The sequence below is a fragment of the Puntigrus tetrazona genome, chromosome 10 (genome assembly GCF_018831695.1).
Source record: "Puntigrus tetrazona isolate hp1 chromosome 10, ASM1883169v1, whole genome shotgun sequence".
Classification (NCBI taxonomy): Eukaryota; Metazoa; Chordata; class Actinopteri; order Cypriniformes; family Cyprinidae; genus Puntigrus; species Puntigrus tetrazona.
The window spans coordinates 921,853-945,990 of record NC_056708.1 but is presented as its reverse complement, the minus strand read 5'-3'; the positions used below and the strand labels follow the sequence as shown (position 1 = coordinate 945,990).

General features: G+C 40.5%; 2 protein-coding genes across 3 annotated transcripts in view; one reads left to right on the top strand and one right to left on the bottom strand.

Moving 5' to 3' along the window:
- Window positions 1-130: 130 nt before the first annotated feature.
- Window positions 131-11,915, bottom strand: rbm18 (RNA binding motif protein 18). Of its 2 annotated transcripts, none has more exons than XM_043250268.1 (6): window positions 11,749-11,915; window positions 10,937-11,050; window positions 5,116-5,242; window positions 4,581-4,667; window positions 1,239-1,327; window positions 131-1,075 (listed from the first exon to the last, which is right to left on the bottom strand). In XM_043250268.1, the coding sequence occupies exons 2-6, from the start codon at window positions 11,041-11,043 to the stop codon at window positions 913-915; spliced, it is 573 nt and encodes a 190-aa protein (XP_043106203.1). In that variant the 5' UTR covers window positions 11,044-11,050; window positions 11,749-11,915; the 3' UTR covers window positions 131-912. The 2 variants fall into 2 exon arrangements, with proteins under 2 accessions (XP_043106203.1, XP_043106204.1); XM_043250269.1 differs by having other exon boundaries at window positions 4,587-4,667; window positions 11,749-11,913.
- Window positions 11,916-11,924: 9 nt separating this feature from the next.
- Window positions 11,925-24,138, top strand: part of mrrf (mitochondrial ribosome recycling factor) — a 15,011-nt gene continuing 2,797 nt past the window's right edge. Inside the window, exons 1-5 of the mRNA XM_043250267.1 lie at window positions 11,925-12,065; window positions 15,225-15,391; window positions 15,666-15,818; window positions 19,731-19,849; window positions 23,261-23,352. Coding sequence (XP_043106202.1) covers window positions 15,241-15,391; window positions 15,666-15,818; window positions 19,731-19,849; window positions 23,261-23,352 — 515 coding nt within the window. The 5' untranslated portion in view covers window positions 11,925-12,065; window positions 15,225-15,240. The remainder of the gene's footprint in view (window positions 12,066-15,224; window positions 15,392-15,665; window positions 15,819-19,730; window positions 19,850-23,260; window positions 23,353-24,138) is intronic.

Here is a 24,138-nt window from a genome sequence, read left to right as displayed (position 1 = left end):
CGTATGGCATGATGCTCATAGAGGCTAATTAAAAACGGCCGCAGTCTAATAAATAAACGTAGGCTATTAAGACAAGGCTGCTTTAAATCATTACAGGAGTTCAGAGCATTAAAATACACAAACAGCACAATCCAGTCTGGACACCTCCTAGGAGACTTCATTTATTTTTGAACACGACGGGAGCAAAATCTATCAAAAAACCTGGATATTTACACTTGATCTAAACCTCCGATGACATCCACTGTTGTGATGCCCTTCTCCAGATCACGTGGTAAAAGCCCTTTTCACTTCAGACTTAAAAAGGCAAGATATTCATCGTTAAATAAACAATGCATAATATTGTGCTTCCTTTACACGTTCGAACAGTGCGACCAAGAAGGGTAGAGTCTGAGAAGGATGAGGATTTGGGATCGTGAGACACCACACACACAACAACAAGCCAATTTAAAACAAAACAAAAAAAAAAAAAAACAATGCTAGATATTCTGGAAGGGTGTGGAGAGAGGGGTGTAAACTGAGATGTCATAAAAGGATGGTGAAGTTTCTGTCACAATTTATGCGCCTCAATGTTTCTCCAAACCTGTACAGCAGCACGAAAGAAGCTATCTTAAGAGTTCAAGCGTCACTGGACCTCACCAGAAGAAGACGTCTGTCAAAACACGGTCTTCTCTCGACTGAACTATCCCTTAAAACCCCCCGAGAACCCAAATGACATGGATGTTCGAAAAAGAAAAAAATGCATCGACTAGAGTTTTGTGGCTAGATTCTGGTCACATCAGCTGCCTTTCACAGTAAAAGGACTCCTCCGCTGGCCGAGAAACAGAACAGCAAAGCAAAGGTGTTGGACTTCCTCGTCTGGTCGAGAGCTCATCTCCACACAGTCCCTTCAGCGCCGGACAGCTGCCGGAGAGGTCATCTCCTGAATTTACGGAAGGGCTTGTAGTAGGGCTGGGACCTCTTGTCTCTTTTATCAGGGGGCTTGTTGTAGATGTACGCAGATGGGCCGGAGTAATCATCTGGGTTTTCTTCCATCATCTGCAGCTTGGCTTCGATGGCACGGATCTTTGCGTTAACACTTTAGGAAAGGGAATCGAGAGAAGAGAAAAGAGCATTAACTTTCTCATCCGGTCCAAATGGGTCGCTTTCGCCAGCGTGAGATCAGGGCCGCTTGGAAAGGGAGCGGTTGAGAACGAAGACAAAAACGGGAGAAGAAGATTGTGAGCAGAAACGTCTCAAACCTCAGAGTGGTTGGCAGCTCCTCGGCTTCACTGGACGAAGGCTCTAAACTGGCCGGCACATTTTTGTCTCCTTTGAAGGGTTCGAACTTCTGAAAGACAACAAACACACAGCAGGATGAATACGAGACAGCATGCACCGAGGGCTTGAGTAAAGGCTGTGTGACTTGCCGGGCTTTTAGTAACTTAAGCTCAATTGGTCGCTTTAGAGAACAGGAAAAAAGAAATTAAAAAAAAAAAAAAAAAAGCAGTTGGCTGCTTGTTAGTCATATGCTCCCTTGGAATAGTGTGGGAAAAGTTGGGTTATGCAACGTCATAAACATTCATTCCACTCAAAAACGTCCATCCAACAACCCTTGCGACCATGAGGATGATGATGATAGCTCTTGGGAATCTGTGGGGAATAAAAACAAAGAGAGGTTTGATGAGAGACTAGAAAATTATTTACAACTGGTGAAGACATGTAGATATTTCTTCAACCCTTGGAGGAACTGCTTTCACAATGCATTTAACTTCCATTATGAGACTTAATTTATTGAGTTAAACCGAATGCTATGCAGTATATAGTGCGGCCCGGGACTTGTCTCTATTTTTTAGGATGGGGAATGCTATCTGCTCGGATCAGTTTTGTTAGAATAATAAAGAGTTTGCCAATGTTGACAAGAGCTTGTTCCAAACATCTACACTAAAGTAAGCTACGGCATTTAACAACTGAACGTCCGTGAATAATACTTTTATTATGAGAGACCTGGAGGATGATCAATGAAGTGAAAAAACCTAGATTGAATGAAATATTTAGGGACCAAGAGATATAGTGACACTTTAAAAATTAGGAAAACCTTTTCACAACCTCATAATATAACCATTTGAATATAATTCACTCTTTTAGCTCATGCAAGTTTTTTTTATGCATTTTATTTCAGCATTATAGTTTTTAGCATTTAACATTTTTATTGCTTAAAACGAGGAAAACTGTATTTTTCCGTTTTATCTTTCTATTAAATAATGACCATCATTGATTGATTTTCTCAGCGTTGCAAAAATACAAGTATTTTTTATATTTGGACAGCAGCGAAACGTGCTTTGTGCAATAATTTAATTATTGCATTCATTTATTTTTATTGCCGACACAGCTTTTTGTAACATAAGCAGAAAAACGTATGTAAAACATTTATGAGGATAAACTTTAAACAGTGAGACCAAGGGCAAGTAAATACTTTTGTAAAATCGCAAAGCAACATTCTGACAGCCTGCATCTGATCCCCGATCATTAAATCGTTTAACTTCGGTTTATTTTCCTTTTGATCGCCGCACTCCACCCAAACAACTACGCATAAAGAGGAAGCCATTTTTAGCCGCGTTCATCAGAGAGCTTCACTGAACCAGAGGCCTTCAAAGGGCACGGCTGATATAAACAGTGCTGAAGAATACACCGATCCCCTTCTCAGACCAATCCTCACAATGAGCTCAGTGTTGGGTGGAGGTGGTCAAGAGGACCTGGAACCAGACCTGTCTGCTGCTACTTGTTGTCAACAACTCTGCACTGTTGACCTTGACCCCAGCCTGGTGTCCCGCTCCGCTCAGACGACGAGGGGCAGAGGAGGAGGGGCGCGATTCTCAACCATACAGGATTTCCTCGCTCCCAGCGGCAGCTGCCTATTGTTAAGGAGCCGGGCAGCCTCTCTATAGCTCAACCATACATCTGAGCCATGCTCTGCATGCTCTGTTTTGTTGCAGCGGCACCCAGATATTCCAAAGAATAACAATAGAAGCATTTATTAATGCCGTCGATGGAGTGACGTTACAGGCATCGTGCTAAGTTGGTGTTTTAGGTTGTTGGTTCGTGGTTGCTAAGGCGCTCTGAGTGTTGCTAGGATGTTTTGAGTGGTTACTGGGTGGGCTTAATAGTCAAAGTCAAAACAGCGAACCCGGTCTCATGAAAGTGCTTAACGAGAAAAACGAGAATTCGTGGTATTGATACGTAAAAATGAACTGTGGCTCGCGCATAATAATAATTGGCGTGTGTTCGATACGCAGTTTTTGCGTACATAACCATATAGTCCTACCGATCGCGTAGTGTATACACGCCAAAGTTATCAAGTTATCAATCAATACCGCATTATTTTCTACTCATTTTCATGAGATGGGCCCACCCGCGGCTCCAAGCGCCAATGGACACGCTTTTTGGACGCGCTGTTCAAAGTTATATGCCGTTTAAACCCATCCTGTGTGATACTGGGTGATTTGATTCAAGATTAACCAAATTACTGAGTTCACTGCTGGTCTCAGTTTTTTTTTTTACAATACAATTCAAATGTTTGGGGGTCAGCAAGTTGCAATTATTTAGCAAGGATGCATTAATTTGATCCAAATATTAAACTTAAAATATTAAGCAGCAAAAACGTATTTTAACAATGAAAAGCAGCAACTCTAGAATGATTTGTGAAGGAATGGTAGACTGGAGTAATGCTTTACATTCAAATGAACTAAATTCAGCATCATCCCAGGAAAAAAAATGTTTTAAAATATATTACAAATGTTACCTTTTACTTTTACCTTTTAAAAGACTTAAGCAAATCATACTGATCCTATGAAGGGAAGTGTATGTTTAATAGTTTTTCAATTTAATTTCTTTATTATTGTAAAAACGTCCTAAAGTAGGATTAAAGAACAGAATCAAGACGTCATGTAGTTCTTTTCCCCAATCAAGCTCAAACATTTTTCTTAACTGTGTAATTATTTCAAACAAAGCAAATATTTTATAATAAAACGTCCATTTTATTTGAGCAATGTTATGTTTTATTTAACCTTTTTAAATTAATTGTGATGTACTCTTTATAACAGCCGACCTGCTCTCAAAGGTATAAGTAACAGCTATATATAAAAAAAAGGCACACAACAAAAAAAGAAAACCCACATGAAATCCAGTCGGAACAAGGCCCGTGATATTCTGGGCTCTAGATATGGCCTTCCTTCAATACATGTTGAACTTTGTATTTTTCCACTTAAGGCAAAATGAATTAATACAAATTGGTAACACTTCCTTTTAAGGTCTCATTCTCACTATTAACTAGATGCTTATTATCTTTCATACTACTAGCATATTGGCTATAATAGCGCTTTATTCAGCAAGACCTTAATCCCAGGCCATACCTAAACTTAGCGACTGCCTTACTAACGATTAATAAGCAGCAAATTGTGTGTTCCCCATTCTAAAACAAAAAAAGCCCTCCATGAAGGTAAAAACTGTTTTAAAGTACTACTAACCTACAGTACGAGTAACCTATAGTATATAGTAATAGTGAAGATTGTCCAAGCAAACAGCACAACTTATGTGATACCCACCTTTACCTGAGCATGAGCCCAACGCACCACTAGCTTCTTAGAAAGGGCCAACTTTCCATTCAGACACTGAATAGCCCGTTCAGCCTCCTGTGATGGACAGAAGAAAAAAAGAGTTTCTTACGAACGTTCTGCTTTTATAAAAGTCACTGTACTCTGCTAAGACTATCAGGATTATCCTCTATTAGCGCAGTTCAGAGATTCTGAACCGTCCGTTGTGTTTGTTTGCCTCTTGCTAGTTTCTGGCTGTTGCTGGAAGCATGGCGTAATGATAGGGAACAATAATGGCTGATGATGAATCGCTAGTTTTCCAAGCTCTCATGAAGGGTGTGAATGAGATCTGTAAACACACATTTCCCCCTCAACAACACCCTTGGGACCGCCTCATATTACACTCCAGAGAGCCAACGGTTCCTTCTGCATCAGCTGTCTGGGTGCCTCTTAAAGTCTTGCATGTCATTACTGGATCAAAACGGACACTTCCATCGGCATTTTGGGTTATTAATTCTCAGATGTTGTGAAGAAGAGCGAACAGAACCTCTTTGGTGTGGAAGTTGACGAAGCAGTATCCTCTCGGCTGTCCCTCCAAAGGACCCGACTTATGGAACAGGAAGTCGAACTGCTTCACTTTGCCGAATTTCTCCAGGAGCTTCACTAGATGGTACCTACAGGAACACAGAGTGATTTTATTTTAAAATCTAAATGCTTGTTTGCAACATACTTGTGGTATCATAACTAAGGACACTGGAATTATGAGCGATTGCAATCGTAATGCTTCCTTCAACGAATGGAACTAATAACTGTACTGACCAAGAATAAAAAAATGAGTGATTAAGGCCACAAGGGAAATAATGCATGTCATGGCATCATAACTCTTTCTAAGCAAGCCTCGATCAGAATGACAGGTCTCTTTACACCTTTTTAGCTGCTGTAAATCTTTTATTCACACAATACAAAGGATACAGCAGAGGGACAATGAGGGTATAAAAAGGCGGAAGACTGAATTCCCTGAAGAGTTTAATTTGAGACAAACAATTACGACGAGTAGGGCTTTTATAACACGCTGTCATGGAAGAAGCAAGGCCCTTATAAATGCAGAAAGACGGGTACATTTGAAACGTTGCAAGCCAGATTCAAATCTGATCACCACATGATCTCAGAGGTTCAACGTGTCGCCATGTGCAACTCATTAAATTCTGTATATGGCATATTTCTAACTGCATCCACTGGGAACTGATTTGCAAAAAGAGGGTGTTCCATACAAAGGCCAGCCGGTGGTCTCTATATGAATGAATGTTGGGAAAGAAAATAAGAGGGTTCGGTGACACTTTGGCCAAAAAAACGAAAGTCTAGTGAAAGAAATTCTTCAATACAGCTAGAGAGCTCTTGTAAAATAAGAATAATGAATACCTTTCCAAGAGAACTTCACGCTGAACCTGTGCTATTCAAACAAAGAGAGCTTCGTACAAATAGGCTTCTTCAAACAACCATGTCCACAGCATTGGAGAGCAGTCTAGCATGTAGTCTGTGCATAAAAGAGAAGGTTTGCAGGTATCTTTGCTTCTGCATGTTCACCTGTACGTCATCCAAACCGTTAACATTTAATGTGACTTAACGCTGCATGAACACGACTAGCAGCTCAAGTTTTTTCCAAGTAAACATCTGACGAAAGCAACATCACGGTTCAATGACATGACGCACAATTTTTTAGGTCCAAATCTACGTATCTATGTATTTATTAATAAAAGATATTTTAACTCAAACCATTGCCATTATATGCCTGACAGACTGCAACGGTTTGAGTTAAAAATCTTTGTTTGTGTTCTATTGAAGAAACAAAGTCACTTACATCTTGGACACCCGGAGGATATGCAGATAAACATCACATTTTTATTTTTGGGTGAACTATCCCTTTATGCTGAGACTTGTCATAGCACTGATTGTGATTGCTTGCATTGTCCTTATTTGCAAGTCGCTTTGGATAAAAGCATCTGCTAAATGACCAAATGTAAAGGTAAATAACGTACACCAGCTCTGCTATTTTCATGAAAAAGAAAAGCCTTTGCAGCAGCATACATGCAAAGCAGGAACCTTTCCCAATCTCTCACTTTACTTCCATTCAGCTCTGATCTGTCCTATAGTAAAAAGGCAAAAATACCAAAATAAATCTTTAAAAAAAAAAAACTCCATGTGGTGCAACCAGTGTGCAGAAACATGAAGGGGAAAATCAGGACATGGCATCAACCTCACGACAGCGTGTCAAGGTCAGTAAGTCTTCGTCTTCGAAGCTCCTACTTGTAGTTAAAACTCAAGTAAATATGAAGCAACTAGCCTCTAGTGCACCTTCAATGATTCATCTTGACGTAGAGGCATCACATGGGCATCCCTGAAACCAAATTCTAAAGATTGAGTAATGCAGCTCAGGAAGGCATTCAAGCATTTCCTGCAGCTAGAAAAAGCTACTGAGAATCAGGAACGTGCTCAAGACACGCTCGGGATAAACAACAATTCATTTGTGGGACTTCTTACTATATTGTTGTTGTTCTTCCAGCATGACAGCCGGAGCGTCTGGGAGTTGCCTGCTACACCAATTCGAGGAGATGCCGGGGATTTTTTTTTTTTATTGTTTTGGATGGTTAAGGTTATTTTTAATCCTGGAAAGGTAGGATAGAACTGGGGGTCCTGGCTTCGGTATTAATGTTTTCCCCTCCTCTCCCATGAGCTTTTCTCCAAGTAGCACTTCGCACTTTCCCAGCCACCACCCTCTCAGGCAACGGGATCTTCCTGACTTGCCACAGATTGAAGCATCGATAGTGTCCCGATTCAAAGGGACAACCTGTAGACATTTTTGTCAGACCACAATGCACGCCTCCAGAGGGCCATAAAAATGTGCGGCTGGGAGGAAGAAGGGGTCCGTCCAAGGCGCTTGGACTATTTTGTGAAAGTGTTGACTTGAGCCAGGCATGTCATCTGTTTGGGCCGAAGTCGGAAAGCTGCCCACCCACCTGCAGCGTCTCCCGTTTCAGTATCGCTATGCAGCATGCGGTCGAAGACCTTGAGAAACATTTAGCAGCACAGAATCAAGAAAACAGAACGGATATCAAGGTCAAGGAGCGATTCCGACAGACGCGTGTCTATTTCAGATGACTGGAGGGTGTGGTCCGAGGCCAGTGCTGTTTTCCTCCTCGGATAGGCCTCCTGTTCCCTTCTGCTGCGTAACGGACAATGCAAAGCAGGCCTCCAAAAGCACAAACAACCTGCGGCACATGGTAGATCCATCACCGGCCCTAAATGGGCCCCAGCGGAGCACGGACAGGTCAATATGTCAGCCTGTTATTACGACAGCAGCTCCTGCTTTGTGTGAACGGCCGCGTCTCAACTGTGGGAAACCAGACCTGAAAGAAAGTTTGTGTGTTTGTGTCAGAGAGTGTGCATGTGTGACGGGGTGGAGCTCCGTAAATGTTGACGAATGTTTTCATTAGACGGAAAATGCGAAGATATGTTGTCATCACATGGGCCGGTCGCACTTCAGCACTTGGTATCTGAACGTCACTCAAAGGTGGACCTGACAGAGGCCAGAGTGCTTGTGAAACACCTGTGGTATACAGCACAGTCCCTATGATGTGAATGTGTACGCTGGAAGAAAGGTGATATTTGGATAGCGCTGACTAACTGATGATACACTTGTTGGCGTCAAAGGCCAAGCAGGGCCAATGGGAAAGTGTCCAAGCAACGTCGCTCAAAAACGTTGCCTCAGCCTCAGCTACCGAGACGACGTTCCAGCTTTAGAAAGATTTGACAGCTCTAGAAATGGCCGACTCCTCAGCAAGTGTACTGACTTCACTAGCGGTCTGAGACGCACCCTGGATAGAGTGTCTGATTTGACAGGTGGAAAGTATGAGACTCGTGCGATTTCAGCAATGTGACTTGTCATGGTGCCCGAGCACCGACTACACCACAAATCAGCGTCATACGTTTATACCGCATTTCAGTGGAAAAGAAACGAGAGGAATTAAGCAACTGTGTCCAGAAACTGTAATTTTTCCATCTAGCTACAGCTTGTGATTAATGTAACGATGATGGTGAAACTTACAGTCAGTGAGGTAGATGGATTAGCACTCAGGAGAAACTGTTTACGGTGAGAGAACAGAACGATTTTCTTTTTGTCCGACTTGAATTTGTTGGTGACTACTTGCAGAACTGTAAATGTGCACGTCACAGACTTTTCCAAACCTGTGATGCACTGCGATTAATCATATTAAATAAATGGCTCCGTTTGTGAAGTGATGGAGTGACTGACAAATAAAGTGGTTTTTCAATGCACTGCCGTTACATCAGAATCTAAGCATGAAGGCACACAGCTGATTTTTCCTAGTTTTTAATTTCCTAAATGTTACCTTAGCTTGCTAATTTATTGCAAACCTGATGGATGAAAATTGTTTTTTAATGCACAAAGGCCAGAGAAATAACATGAGAATAACATAAGAGAGACAAATGGAGTGTTTATACAGTGTTTTTGTTTTCAATCCTAAAAACTGCTGGGTAAAATGCACAAAAACTGTCAAGAAATGTCATATTTCGCACAAATATTTTACTTTAAAAAATGAAGCCTGTATTTAGGACCACTAAATTAATTTTGAAGTGTGACATTATTTTTTATTGTAACTATGCACCACTACTAGTGTTACTCTAACACCAAAACACATTTATTTTTACAAATAAAGGATGATATGCAATTCAAATGATTAAAAAGCATAAATATAAAAATGAAGCATGATTCAAAATAGTATTTGATGCATTAAATGATATACCCTGTTTTTAAGTTCTAGGATGATATAACTAATAAAATGAACAACGTGAAAGTATTGTAGGATGCACTGGATAAAAAAAAAAAGGCAAACACATGAATATAGCAATCTTTCAAGCGACACATTACTGCTTCCACACAGTATTAATAATGCATCCTAAATGCATCTCCTGTAAGCACCTGATTACTGCTTCCACACTGTTGTCTGAGATGCATTAATAATGCATCCTAAATGCATCTCCTGTAAGCACCTGATTAAGAACTAGTTTCATGACTCCTCACTGTTGCCTGAGATGCATTCGGACAGATTATAGTACACACTACAAAATATTCTTATATCTAATTTATTTAAACCTGTAAACAAATAAATTAATAATAAAAAAGCTAAATTTTAAATATCTATTTCTATTATATGCACTTTTGCCATGGTTGATGTCAAACAAGTTGGCTAAAGGTTGACAGTGCTAAAAACTATTTCAAATCTTCATTTCAAACTATGCCATGTTATATCCAGTGTGTGCAAAATTAGGTTTATTTATGATTCCACCTGTGCATAAAAGAACAGATTTCTTGTTCTCATTATTATCGCTTTAACATTTTAAATACATGCATTTAAAAATTAACTTGCAAAAAAAAAAGTTAAACTTTTTTTTCACATTGACTGATTTTGATTATTTAAAATTACATTTCAGCAATTGTTATGCATGTTACTTAAATTATATGCATATCTGTCCTACAGCACCCATTGATTATCCTGCTCTCTAAAATCCTGGCACTAGCAATATTGAAAAATTTATATTTGGGTATATATTGGTAAAAGCTTTTACCTCATCTCCCTGGTTTCTTTATAAATCACTTCACAAAAAAAAAAACTGCTACAGTGCAGTACCTAAAGTACCTTTTCACCTCCCAACTCAATTACCGCCCTCAATTATCCACTTACTTGGAAACCCCAGGAAAAAGTTGCCTTTGGGTGAGCGCTGGCCTCACATAGCAGGACTCCACCACTCTGTGTGTGTGTGTGTGTGTGTGTGTGTGTGTGTGTGTGTGTGTGTGTGTGTGTGTGTGAGAGATCTCCAGGACCCCGAAGTGGAACTCGCTACTACAAACACTCCCAGCATGTGAACTAATTAATCTTCCCAATCACCAGCCTGTGGGCATCACGGCTGTTTTCATTCAAGCAGGTTATTTAAAGAAAAACAGAGAGCGAGAGGGAAGGAAACGCCTGTCTAGACGCCAGCCCGGGCAAGCCGTACATTTTCCAGGGGCTCTCCAGCAACGTGTGCTATTTCTCTCGCGCTTCCCTTCCGTGTCACCCAGCCTCCCCCTCTCCACCTTGAGCAGCCGCTACAGGTTCACAAAGTAAACACGCCAGGTGAATGAGAAATGATGGCAGCCCCTCAGCAAAACAGGTCTCCACGGCCGAGCGGCTCTCTTTAACACGCCTTGTCGTCATCTGCTCATTCTCCAGCACAAAGACACGCTTGGCTCATCAATCACCCGGGCCTGGGAGGCATTGCGGCGCTGGCTTACCGCACAGGCAAACACTCACTCTGTGATTTTGGGGTCAATGTTGCCGATCCAGAGCCGATGACCGTCCTGCGCCGAGCCACCTGACAGGATGGAGGCATTCTCCACCGTCTCCGCAGCAGACTGCATTAGGCTCCTGAGAAAAGACAGAGAGCTGTTTCGTTGATGTTCAGATAAGGATGTGCCTCAGGTATTTGATGTGTTGGAATAATCTATCAATCAATCAATTTATGTTTATCTTACTGTGTCAATCAAACTAATTTCTGTGTAATCATCTATCAGTCATATATCAGTATATACCACTTAACGGATCTCCTTTACATAACTGATCTGATTAACAGCCCACGTTTTATTATATAATGCATATTCTGTTATAAGAGTGTGATACATGGGTAGTTGACAAATCAAATTTGGACTGTGTCCTGTGGTGTGACTGCAAAAGTGTAAAAATAAAAAAGAGCTTGACACACAAATAGCATGAGAAAAGCGTTAGAGTTACAAACAGCATTAGAAAGACTATTCTTCTTTCTGCCACACACTGACCACTACCCGCATGCAGGAAAGTTATATCTTAGGTCCCTTACTATGACAATAAGCAGGACAATTAGGTTGAATGCAGTATGAAGACGATAACAATATCAACGACATTTTACAAATGATGTAATTCTGAAACACGTTTAGTATGCGAACACTGTTATATTATAGGAAACCCGTAACTGATAAATAACGTAAACCTAGCCGAGAAATAATTACTTTTCCATATTAATGGTTTTATGCTAACAACTAGGTTAGCAAGCGATGTTAACAGATTACATACATTAGCAGCGCACTCACCCTTCCGTCGCGTCCCTCTCCTCTGCTCTTTAAACCTAAACTAAAGCTACCGTGTACAAAAACTGATGGCAATGCCTCAAAAACTAAAATTCATCTCGTGTATCCACACGAACGACTCGTACGAAACATTGAGCGTAGCCAGTTAGCTTAGCATTCATAACATCAACAACGTCGCCGGAGAATGACGTTGACAACCGGTTCTGATGACGCAAAACACTGAAACGCGTGACACGCGCCCTTGAGCCGCTCGTGTTGTCAAAAAGAGGGACTGTACTACAAGCCATGCCTGCTAAGACACATTTTTCTACATGAGGAAAGTGAGTATGTGTGAATGTTGATTACATTAGCGGGTTCATGTGTCTGTACTCGCTGTGTGTGTTTATGTTTGTAGCGGTGTGTGGGTTTGATTTCTGTAGTATTCTAGTAGTGTTTCTAGTATTAGTAGCCTAGCAGCATGTCTCCTTAGCCCCTGTCTCCTTCGGCCGGAAGATGCTTGCAGTACATTCTTATGTACTACAGTGTGCTCATGCAGACCTGACTTAAGGTCAAATTTAAATGAAACCTGTCTGTGCTGGAAAAAGCACGGAAAAAATCATGTTCCTTGTCAATTATTCCTTGGGTAATGTAGTAGTAATACCACAGGGCATAAATAAATGGAAAGCAAATGAAAGCATTTGTTGTTGTTTTAGTTTCAGTACATATCCATCACATCCATATATCACTGGTTAAGGTGTTGTTGTAGGTTGAAATGCTAAGATGATGAATTATTTCACTTTTTCACGCTAAGTCACGCTTCTGTTCTTTAAATGTTCACTTTTAAGTGTTTTCTTATAAATGATAGGTCTTAAACGTAAAACCGCTTGGTATGGAGAATGCAGTAATATTTAATTAGGTATAGGTTTTCATTAAAAATTAAATAAATAAATAACCTGAATGCACTGAACCTACATTATATAAATAAAAATAAAAACATTTCAAGTGATGAAGACATAGACCATTTGTAATATGAACACTGTTCGGTCGGTTTTGATATAAAATAAATATATATATATATATATAAGGTGATTTAATTAAAGACCTAACTCATGTCATGTTTTTATTTATTTGCCTCATTTTATTTATTAATTAATTTATTAATAAATGTTTTTATCATTTACAAAAGTAATCTTTAATAATAAAATGTTTTCCATCAATACATTTAAAAAAATATATTTTTAAATTGGAAAAAAAAACATTTATAAATGTTTTAATTAAAGGCGTAGCTAAGCTAAAAAGCAATATAATCTCATTATTTATTCTCCCTCATTTATTCATTTTGCTGCTTAAAAATAAAAGATTTCTCACAGAATGCACACGCCACTCTTTTCTATACAGTTCTAATGAATGGTGACCAGAAAGTAGTCATGTTAAAGTAATATTTTACCCAATGATTGATTCTGTGGATTTTAGCTGCTTTATCAGTTTGTACTCTCATTTCGACGGCACCCATTCACTACAGAGCAGTGATGTAATGCTGTAATTTCTCCAAATCTGACAAAGAAACAAAGTCATCCACATCCTGGATGTTTCGAGGATGAGCACCTTTTCATTTTTGGGTGATCTAACCTCACGCTTACATTGTAAAAGAGCTGCAGGAGCATTCTTCTAAAGGCCTCCACGAAATGTGTCGAAACGAAGGTGAATAAATAATGACATGCTGTTTCTTTTTGCACTTTAAGTCATGCTTTTAATTAAAAGGCTTTGAAATGCAGTCACTGCGTTGAACGTCACGAAATCCAACCGCTAGTTTATCTCGGCGCAACCAAGCCGATGTGCGACACTGTTTCAGTTTCAGTAAACATTTCTTTCACGCAATGAGGGTACGCCAGCCGCTCGTTCCTGCCGCTGTGAATCAAACATTGACCCCCAGAGCACCCGTGCAACAGTTTTTCCGCTTGACGGCCTCTCTAAAAACCGCCATCACCTCCTCTCCCTCCAAAACACCCAGCTCCCGTCTCCCGAGGACGACAAGAAGAGTCACGCTCCTCGTTTTGTGATCCGCGTCTCACCAGAGCAGCTGCGGCTCCCATTGAACCTGCAACAAGCATCATCAAGGGCTGATAAAATCGCGTTTGGCTGCTGTTAGACCCGTGCCACTGAGTTATCTTTATCACAGCGACTGTAAAAACACACGGCCTGAAACTTGTTTCAGTATTGTCCTTCGGAGAAGCAGAAGCCGGGCTGTATTTTGACTAGCCGGGATGCCTCACCCTAGACACAACAAAGAAGCATTGACAGAAGCGCAAGCAACCCGTGAGCTCGGAGCACCTGCGGAAGAGCGCCGGCGCTAGCCTCCACGCTAGTTTCTTTCTAATGAGCCGATGAGCTGAAGCGGATGTGTTCGGGGGACCTCCAGGACCAGGATTGAGGAGCGCTGCCCTAACCCTGAGTATTAAACCCAGCACTGTTTGTGCTACGGACACGAATTATACGTCAAACCGCGCGGCTGCGGGGGAGCTGAGCCATTACTTTTCTAGGCCATCAGACTTACGGTTTTCACCTGGCGCACTGTAAACAGGCTGGGAAATGTGTAAACTTACACTGAGGAAAAGTCCTGGGGATTAGAGTGTGACAGGAACTCAGAAGCACAGTTGAGCCAGCAACATAAAAACGTACTAAATTGCTAAAATGCGACTGAGGCAGCAAATGAGCATGAATGCATTTATCTATATAAAATGATACGTTTAAATGATGCTTTAAATATTTTAATAATTGAAATAATATTTTGTGGTAACAACACTATTAAAATTTTAGAGAGATTATTTTTATTTTTAGAATATATGGTATTTTATTATAACAACTAAAAACTAAAAAACACAATTGCAGTTAAGCAGAATTAAAAACTAAAAAAACACAATTCACATATAAAATTACTTAAAGCCTTTTCATTTGAAATATTTTTATATATATATATATATATATATATATATATATATATATATATATATATATATACACATATATATATATATACACACACATAATTTTTTTTTTTGTCTTTCACGAAATCATGTTAGTGGTGCAACTAACATGCAGGAAAAATTTATAAAACGGGAAATAACTTAAAATATCCGTAATTTGACTTTTTATGACAATAACATGAATAATGAACATGAAATGAATAATTTAATAAAAATAAGTGTTCAGTGTTTTCAATGTGAAGATGCACAGTAAAATTACACATTTAAAATGAAATTACTAGTACAATTTTTACAAGTTGCACAAAATTATAAACTAGTACAATTGTTAAAATGACAAACTCTGTATATTTTTTAGACTTCAGAGACGCCCCCTGGTGGTAGTTTTCCGTTGTGGCTAATAATTAGTTTTACTTTTCTTTTTCTAGCTAAGGAAGAACACACGTCCTGTTTATTTTCGGAGTTGCTCTACTTGTTTATCATCCTTGCATAAATCATGTTCTCTCCCTCTTTCCCCAGTTGTGTGAGCCCAGACATGGCACTGAGTCCCCTCGCCCTCCTGCGGCCGGTTCTGTGCAGACTTCTGCCCCCTCTGCTGACCAGGAGAGCCCCCTCTCTGCCCCACGCCGGCCGCCCCGCGCTCCTGCAGAGTTACGTCCGTCCTTATGCCACAAAGAAGAGTAAAGGTGAGTGCAGCTCATCCCTCACAGAGCCACAACAAAGAGCGTCCAGCATAGGGGCGGGAGTGGAGGCTGTGTTTGTTTAGCTTCACTCGAGTGGGCTTCGAGCCCTTATGAAGGGAGGAGAAATTCCCTCCAAATCCCGCTTTCATTTGTAATTGCTAAGACAATCAGCCAGCATGCCGGTCACGGCCTTTCATTTCTATCTCCAGCTCTTCTTTTGAAGGCATCGGCGATGAAGACATTAATGCTTCTTTCTTTGTTGCTTTTTATATGTTAGCGAAAGCAAAAGGGCAGACGGCTAAAGTGAACATCAATGTGGCTTTGGTGAAGGATATTATCAGCCTGGAGGAGGTGAAGGAGGACATGGATGCCGTCCTGACTGCTCTGAAAGAAGATTTCAGCCGCAGCCTTAGCATCCGGACGTCAGCAGGTCAGGCCCTCGCCGGACGCTTTTTAACCATAACCTGGTCAAGGTTTGACTAGTTAGCCCCCGCCGGTAAATGTTGTTACTACACCCTCTTGCTGCCGCTTTGAACGATTATTTTTGGAGAGTTGAACTGGCAGGACCTCACAGAAACCACAGAAAGAGTGTGGAATTGCACCTGATATTTCTACAAAGAGCATCCCTTCTGACTGATCTTAGTCACAGATGCGTTTGTTTCCCAAAAGATGTATCTAACGTTAAAAAGTTCAATTACTTTTAAAGCAATTAATGCACATCTTTAACTAAAAAATTTGATAGCACTTTATTTTAAGGTTACACCTATTAGTTGCTTGTTAGCATGCGTATTACTAAAATATTAGCAAATTATTACTTCTAATTAATCATGCATTATTCTACATGACCTTATTACCTAAACTTAACGACTGCCGTACTACTAATAAGCGGCAAATTAAGGTTTTAATTTGAGGAAAAAGTCGTAGTTAATAGTTAAGTGGTACCCATTCTCAAGTGTTACCATAAATTTCATTTCAGTTTTAATCAGTTGATTGCATAATTTATTATTATAGAAATTAAATGTATAATACCTCGTGTTTGAGTGTAAATGACATTTTAGTCATAATTTATACAAAAACGTACAATTATAGTACAGTTGCAACATGCTTTGGATTTAATTCCACTGTCTTAAATGTAAATTTATTTCAGATTCGAATGATTAAAATTAAATGGATGCGCATTTTTAGCCTTTTGATGACATTTTGTATATTTTTTAGGTTTATGTAATTGATTTAGTGAGCGTTCAGAAAGTTTAGCGCAAGACAAAAATGCTGTAAAACTACACGAATCTGAAGTCCTCGACCAATTTATGACGTACTTCCTAGAGAAACAGAATATTGAATGAGGAAAATAGAGGGCGTGGCTTGTTTTTCCTACTGCGAATTGATTGGATGAAGTAAAGTAGGCGTTTCTTTCAGAAATGAAAGCGTGGTTAAGGATGAGCTATGCTTAACAGTTTTCATAACATTAACAAGGGAATGATATTTAATTATTTTTGATGATAATATTTTAATACGTCACATTTCCGTTGAGCTTTTCTTGATTTTTTTGAGAAACAAAGTTGACAGTGAATTTCTAGAATAGGCATCACTTATTAACTATTAACTAAGGCTTTTCCCTCAACAAATTCTGCTTATTAATATTTAGTAAGGTAGTTAAGTTTTGGTATTGGGTATATGCTTAATTAGCACTAAAAAAGGGCTAGTATTATAGTAACATGCATGCTAAGATGCAAAGTGTTACCTAACAGACTATAACAGAAAATCAAATAAATGTGACTTGCAAAGCCATAATTTGGCAACGAGCTTGTTCTGGTGTGTTTGGTTAGGGTTAAGTCTAAACTGAGGAGGTCATCGGGCCTCCAGGACTGGACTTAAGAGCGCCGATCTGCGTTATCAATGTCACCGAGGTCACACAAGGCTATGGGAGTATTGTGTTTCCTCGTCCTCTCATGGGGATCAACGCATGACGATCCACATTAGCCCGTTCTGGCCGTGACCATTGTTTCAAAAGGTGGGGTCACCCTGTTTGCGATCCCACTTCCTGAAGTACATCCAGGTCAGCCCCGTTCACTCGAGCCCAGTCCCAAAAGACCCCACGGATGGGCATTTTGGACTTGTGGTGGTGGAGTCCGTGGTCTTTCCTTTGACCTCTTGACCTTGCCAGTCCTTCCCTCTCTGCTCCTTGATCCAGCTTGGAGCGAGTACGGGAGGTCAGTGAGATGACGTTCTTTTAAGCAAATGACGGAATCATCTGGATTGAGTTAAGCAGCTAGTTTATTATGAAGGACAGGAGAATCACCTCGGCCGAGGCAAGGAGGTTGCGCAGCGCAGGATTAATGTGGTGACCCGGCGTCTGGGCACACGGCATGAGGATTACGGCCTGGCTCTCTGTCATCTGTAGGATAGACCGCTTACGCTTGGATCTCCGCAAATATTCCTTCTCTTGTTCCAGATAAATCTGCCGTCACAGGACATCGCTTCACAGGGACATTTGTATTTTTCCAAACGCCTCATTCCGACAACGGGCTCAAACAGCCCAGTATCTGTGATTCTTCTGCAAGTAAATCTAGAATCGAGTCCGTGTTGCTTCTGAAAATTAACTAACCTTTAGGTTTCGTAAATGCAGAGGGCAACAGGTGCTACCACGCGACTAGGAAGAGCCCATTTGGCTAATAGCTTCCCTGTTAAACTTCAAGGTTTTTTAGTGGAGGAAACGGCAATATGGTTCATGGAAGCGTTAGCAGATGTGAAGGCTTCCAGGTGGCACACGCACAATCCGAGGTGGGATCCTGGCCCGGTCTGAGGTTTGGACGAAGCCCCGTAATGCACTGATCATCCCCTCAGAGACCGGACAGAAGCTGAAGTGTGAGCGTCTCAGATGTTGCCGTTCAACTGAGTGGCAAGATGGTGCCTTCATGGAGAATGAGAAGTTCTCGAGTGTTTTCTTTGGTCAAAAAGGCGCATGCAGGTTCTGAAAGATCAAAGCGCAGCGCAGGGCGTCTCAGCTGATCTTTTAGAAGTGTGGGATAGAGTAAGGTAAGACCGGGGACTGAGGGCGGGAGACAGAAACATTGCTGTGTGAGGTAAGGCAGATGAGGGAAGGAGACATGCTGGCGAAATGCTCTGGTTTTCTGTCTGGAAAGAAAGCAATGGGTGCTTTCATCCCTCAAGGAAAGCGAGACATGTCGTCACAACAGACATCGAAAGGTGCCTCTTCTTTTGCAACCTTTCATTTTTTTTTTTTTTTTTTTTGAGAAAGAATACAGAACGCAGGCAAGTGTCTAGTTGTCAGACAGTGAAGGTAGTTATTGCATTGTTTTTTCTTGAAGGGATAGGCTTGCGTCATTAGCCTGGCATTCTTTCTTCTGTGAAATTTTGAAAAATGTCTCTTTTTTTTTGTTTTTTTACTTACAATGGTACATACAGTGTTGTTTTGGGCCCTAATGACTTTCATTGTATGAACAAAAACAGTCGGAACATTCTTGCGTTCAGAAACATTCTTTTTCAGTTCATGCCTTTCCTGAGAATAGAACCCACGACCTTGGTGTTGCTGTTGAGTTTCAGCAACAATGCCCAACATCTTGTCCATTTTTCTCACTGGATAGCTTTCACTGGTCCAGCATCCCACGGCTAATAATTCATGTCACATACACTCAGATTAATTGTAATTTTTTGATGCTTTTCCTGGTTAAATGGTTAATATTACAATAATAACTAATAGGTGTGAGCGTAAAATAAAGTGTTACCCTTCTCGCTTTCAATAAGGACAAAAATTTTGGTAGTAATTTATTTAGAGCACTCATTTTGAATATTAACTAGTTGCTTATTAGCATGCCTGTTCCTAGAATATTGGGAGTTCATTAGGAATAATAAAGCATGTTTTAATGTCTTATTCTGCATAACTATTTTAGATCACCTAATCCTACTGTACCTCATCCCTAAACCTATTAAATGTGGAGCTTATTGAGGGAAAAATTTGTAGTTAAGTTAACAGTGAGAGTTGGTCCCAAAATAAAGTATGCCCAATTTTCTTATAACGTCTGTGAACCATACTCAGATTTTGTGCTCTGCCTTTAACCCATCCAAGCGTGAACACACACACACACACACACACACACACACACACACACACACACACACACACACACACACACACTGAGCAGTGGGAAGACCTATCCAACTCTCCATTAGGCCACGACTGCCCCCTAGGCAGAAAAGAACGTGGTGTTATGAAACTGTATGCTGGTGTATTGCATGTTTATTGGTAAATGATTGAATAACTCACTCTAAAATTGTGTCGAAATGCACTGGTTAACAAAGCATTGTGTTCTTGTGTTCTCAGGTGCACTGGACAACATTACAGTCGCCACAAAGGATGGCAAATTTCCGCTCAACCAGCTGGGCCAGATATCCATGAAGTCTCCTCAGCTACTTGTGGTCAACATGACTAGCTTCCCAGAGGTACTGAACCAAACTGCAGATGTCTTTCTTGCAGAACTTCTCAGTTCATACTGCTGCACACACACCAAAACACGCTGTTTCTCCTACTGAAACCTGAGTGTGATGGACTCTTTCCAGCCTGGTTTTCAGAGAAATTGATTGATTGTTGGGGGAAGCCCTTTGTTCTTGGAGAACGATTGAAACGTAGGCCAAGGCTCTGTGGTTAGCTGTCAGGCCAGGAAATGACCGCAAAGTGGCCTCTGGAACTTAGACCTGACTTAATGTGTGATATCTCTCTCTCTTTTCTCTGTCTTTCTGCCTCTCGACACATTATGAGTCTGTGTCTTTCTGCTATTCCTCTCCTCCTTCTCCCGTCAGCACACTCTCTCCGTTGATGTATATGAGTTCTTTCTGCCTGATGTTCAGATAACCCTAATGAGATTAATGCTCTCACTTCTTGGCCTGGGTCCACTCAATACCAAAGGCTCTGGTTTCCTGGTGGCTCTAAAACCTACCAATCTACTTTCGTCATCCATCCTGGGAGATTTTAAGCCAAAGATTGCATGTATGCAAGGGATAATGTACAGTTACAGTACAGTTGTTATTGCAAAATAAACCTTGATAGGATGATCAAAACCAAAGCACCGGAGTTTTTGCATCACCCTAAAGGCCTTCATATCAGTCGATCTATAACACTATACAATAATATTACAATGTTCATTTATTATAATACATTTAAAGGTGTGCGCTCATTTGCATACCGACTGCACAATCCGTTTTATATCAACTAACTAATACTATACAAGGTTTTCAGAAATCTATACCATGAAATTTCATTCACTGAAATTTGCTGGCAACCCGCCAAAATAAAAGCTGTTATAAAATGTTAGGAAAAATACTAAATTAAATTATGAAAATGTACTGTTTACTACAAAACCATTTCGCTTTCATCGAATACTAAATTTTTATAATATAATATTTTTTATAATCTTATCAGATTCGACGGAGCTAAAGGCAACCTTCAATATTATTTTCATCTAAACCACTAGATTGCACGAAAACATGGCGTAGCACTATCGAAAACGTCTGCTTTTCAAGATGCATGTGTATATGTGTCTGATCTTTGACTGATTCCTGATATTATATTATGTTTTTTAAATGTTGTAGATTTAAGTAGCAAAAGAGAATCACTAAAATTAATGCATATATTTTTAGACTTTTTTTATGATTTTCGGTTTTGTTTGAGATAATTGAAGGAAAAGTTTTCTAAATAATGATAGAATATGTAAAAGTATGGTATTTGGAGTAAAAAGCCCCCTGCTGTTGGGGCTAAAGGCACACAGTAATAAACATGATGATTAATAGATGCTTGACTTTTTCATTTTCATTGCTCTATTAATGTTCAATACAAACGTATATATTTATCTGCAGTTATATATTTTAGGCTCAGTGAACTTCTTAAAGGGGGGTCTTTAGCCTCGTTGTACCCTATTATTGTCACACTTTACTATTTAGCTTTTTTATTATAATATAATGGGTAACAATACACACCAAATCTGATGAGAACCAGACGGAAAAACCTCGCACATCCCTGATTTATTTTATACATGCTGTCATGGAGAGCAACGAAATATACAGATAAGAAGTGGTTATACAAAACCCTGTAACTCCTGAATGCCGTAACCGTCCAATCAGAGAGCCATGCAATGAATACAGAAATATGACCAAATATATCGTCCCCCGTGTTAACAACATCTGGGGTGGCACATTATGTCACCCATCTAACAATTAACCATTCGCAAATGGGTTTTCCTTTCTATTCATCACCTCTGCGTTAAGATAATGCATATTAAGGGGTCGGTTTTTATGCTCGGATGATTTAGGGTGTCAGGAAAAACTGGCCATTACCTAACAGGCCTGCAAAGAACAACAGCAAGGTGACCGGCCCGGGCCAAAAGCAAACAGCTTGGTGATTGTTCTAATCCATTACACCCTCTCTAAAAAGAGGCCGTTGTTTTCCAGTCGTTCGTTAAAGGTGCAGTCTTGTTGAGAAACCCCAGCGCCTGTTGTGTTGCGGTGCAGACAGCGGTCATTAGCCTTCGCTCTCCCCGAGCCTGTGTGGCATCCAGAATCATTAGGAAAATGTGCTTTGGTTTTTTTGTTTTGTTTTTAGCCCGGTTTCTCAAGCTGACTCTGAACCCTCTTCTCTTTTTAATCACAAGAAAAGAGGGTCACAGCGTTTTTTTCCCCACTTACTAATTAGAACAATACTGGTTTTTCCGTAAAAATTCTGAAGCTCCAGGAAGTAATGACGGATGACGATGAGAGAAACGGCATGCACACGAAGCCCGTGTGAGTCAGACCTCACAAGAAATGCATATTAACATCAGAGGAATGCGTGTACAGTACATGTGTGCCTGTTTCTTCTTGTTCGGTGTTATTTATGGGCTAATGAGCACAATCTACAACCGAATTCATTCCTCAAATAATATGCATTCAGTGCTGTGTACAGAACCTTCGGCTAGTCTGAACATATTTACATGTGTATACATTTTACATATTTATATTATTATATTTGTATAGTATATAGAAATATACACAGTACGGGCTAGTTTTGACTCGCGTTGCCAGATCTTCCTAGAAAAAAAAAAAACACTAACAAATTAGAAGAAGCCCATAAAAACTCAAATCCAAATTAAATCAAATTAGACGCATGGCAAAATATTGCAATATTCCTGCATGCATTATTAACTCCATAAACCGGATCAAATTTATGAGCTCAAACTAGTCAAAGCGCTTATAATAAATAAATGGGCATGGCAACCCTTTAGGAGCGCCCTGTGTAAAGTAGCCATGATGTTAAACATCCGCTTGAAAATATTTCACACGAAATTAAATTTGCGACTTCATAGTACACTTGTTGTGCTTAACGTTTGTTGTTGCATACTACTTCACTGCAATGCAGGTTTAATGCTAGGCACGTGCAGTACGCACTAGTATTCTTGCCCTGTGATGTATACACACAAGTTCAGAGTGTACTCTCAGGCTAGTCAGGCCACAGGAGTTGTACTCGGTGATGAGGTGAGCGGGCAGACGGCCCCGGCGCGGGGTCACAGCGGGTCATCGCCCTGCACTGCAACCTCTCAGCTCCGTCCCGCGGGACCGGCCCCTGACAGAGCCCCGCGGCGCTTCCTACGCCACGCACTCCACCCCTCTGGAGCTCCATCACGAGGAGATGCTGCCCAGCTCCTTCTGGATCAAAGGGCCCCGGGTCGGGGTGCTCCACGGATCTGGAAGGGGGTGCTCGAGTGAGATATGAGGGCTGCAGAGATGCAAAGGGTGTGTGAAGGTTTGCAGCACGTACTGCAGGCCCAGCTGGCTGTCATTAGCTCTGATGTGTGTGTGTGTGTGTGTGTGTGTGTGTGTCCTCAGGCCACAGCAGCCGTCACCCGTGCCTTACAAGACAGCAGCATGGGACTCAACCCGGAGGTGGAGGGCACCATCATCAGGGTGCCGGTTCCCAAGTGAGTGTTTGAGCGCCCAGGGCCTGACTCCCCGTGACCACTCTCACCTTTCCTTTTAACAGCACTTTCTACAAGCTTTGTTTGTTTTCACTGCTGTTCCTGTCTTTCTGTCTCGTTCCCGTCCTGTTTGTCTGTGCATTGCTAATGTCTCTTTAATGTGTTTTTAGCTCGCTAAGGCAAGCATCACCATTGCTTACGCGTCGGTTTTTAGAAGGATTTGGGGCCCTTTTCTTGATTCGGAGAGCAGATGAAAACCCTTTTTCAGCAGGTTGAAGGAGAGCCTCTCTTCACTGGGGGGTAATGAACAATCACCCTGGGAACGAGGCAGAACGGGGCTGTCACTAATAATTATTTTGGTAATTAAGTCATCGGTTGATTATTCTGGTGATTAAATGAATAATTTGTTAATATATACTGTAAACTTTACGGTAAAAAAATGGCAGCTGTGGTTGCCGGAATTTGAACGTAAAAAAACTGTAACATTAAAGTTAAAATTAAGTAAAAAAAAAAAAAGTTAGATTTCATAATTTCAATAACTGATATAATTTTAATATGCCACCCTATTTAAGTACTGAAATCTATTGTACCTTTAAAATACCACCAAAAGCAGGCGGTGATGATAAAGTCCCTTAAAAGTCACATAAATATGAAATATGCAACAAACATTCATTAAACAACATGACCTGTAATATGCAAACCTAACATATGTAACCGATAAGAAAAAAACAAAGAAAAAACATCAAATTTGTAATTATTTTGTAATTACTATTTAAAGTCATTGTAATT

Excerpts from the sequence above, each read along its gene's own strand:
- rbm18 (XM_043250268.1), bottom strand. The coding sequence starts at position 11,043 with ATGCAGTCTGCTGCGGAGACGGTGGAGAATGCCTCCATCCTGTCAGGT. Across the intron at positions 1,328-4,580 it reads GGGCTCATGCTCAGGTAAAG|AAGTTCGAACCCTTCAAAGG; the intron begins GTGGGTATCACA and ends GTTGTCTTTCAG. Across the intron at positions 1,076-1,238 it reads GAGCTGCCAACCACTCTGAG|TGTTAACGCAAAGATCCGTG; the intron begins GTTTGAGACGTT and ends CCTTTCCTAAAG.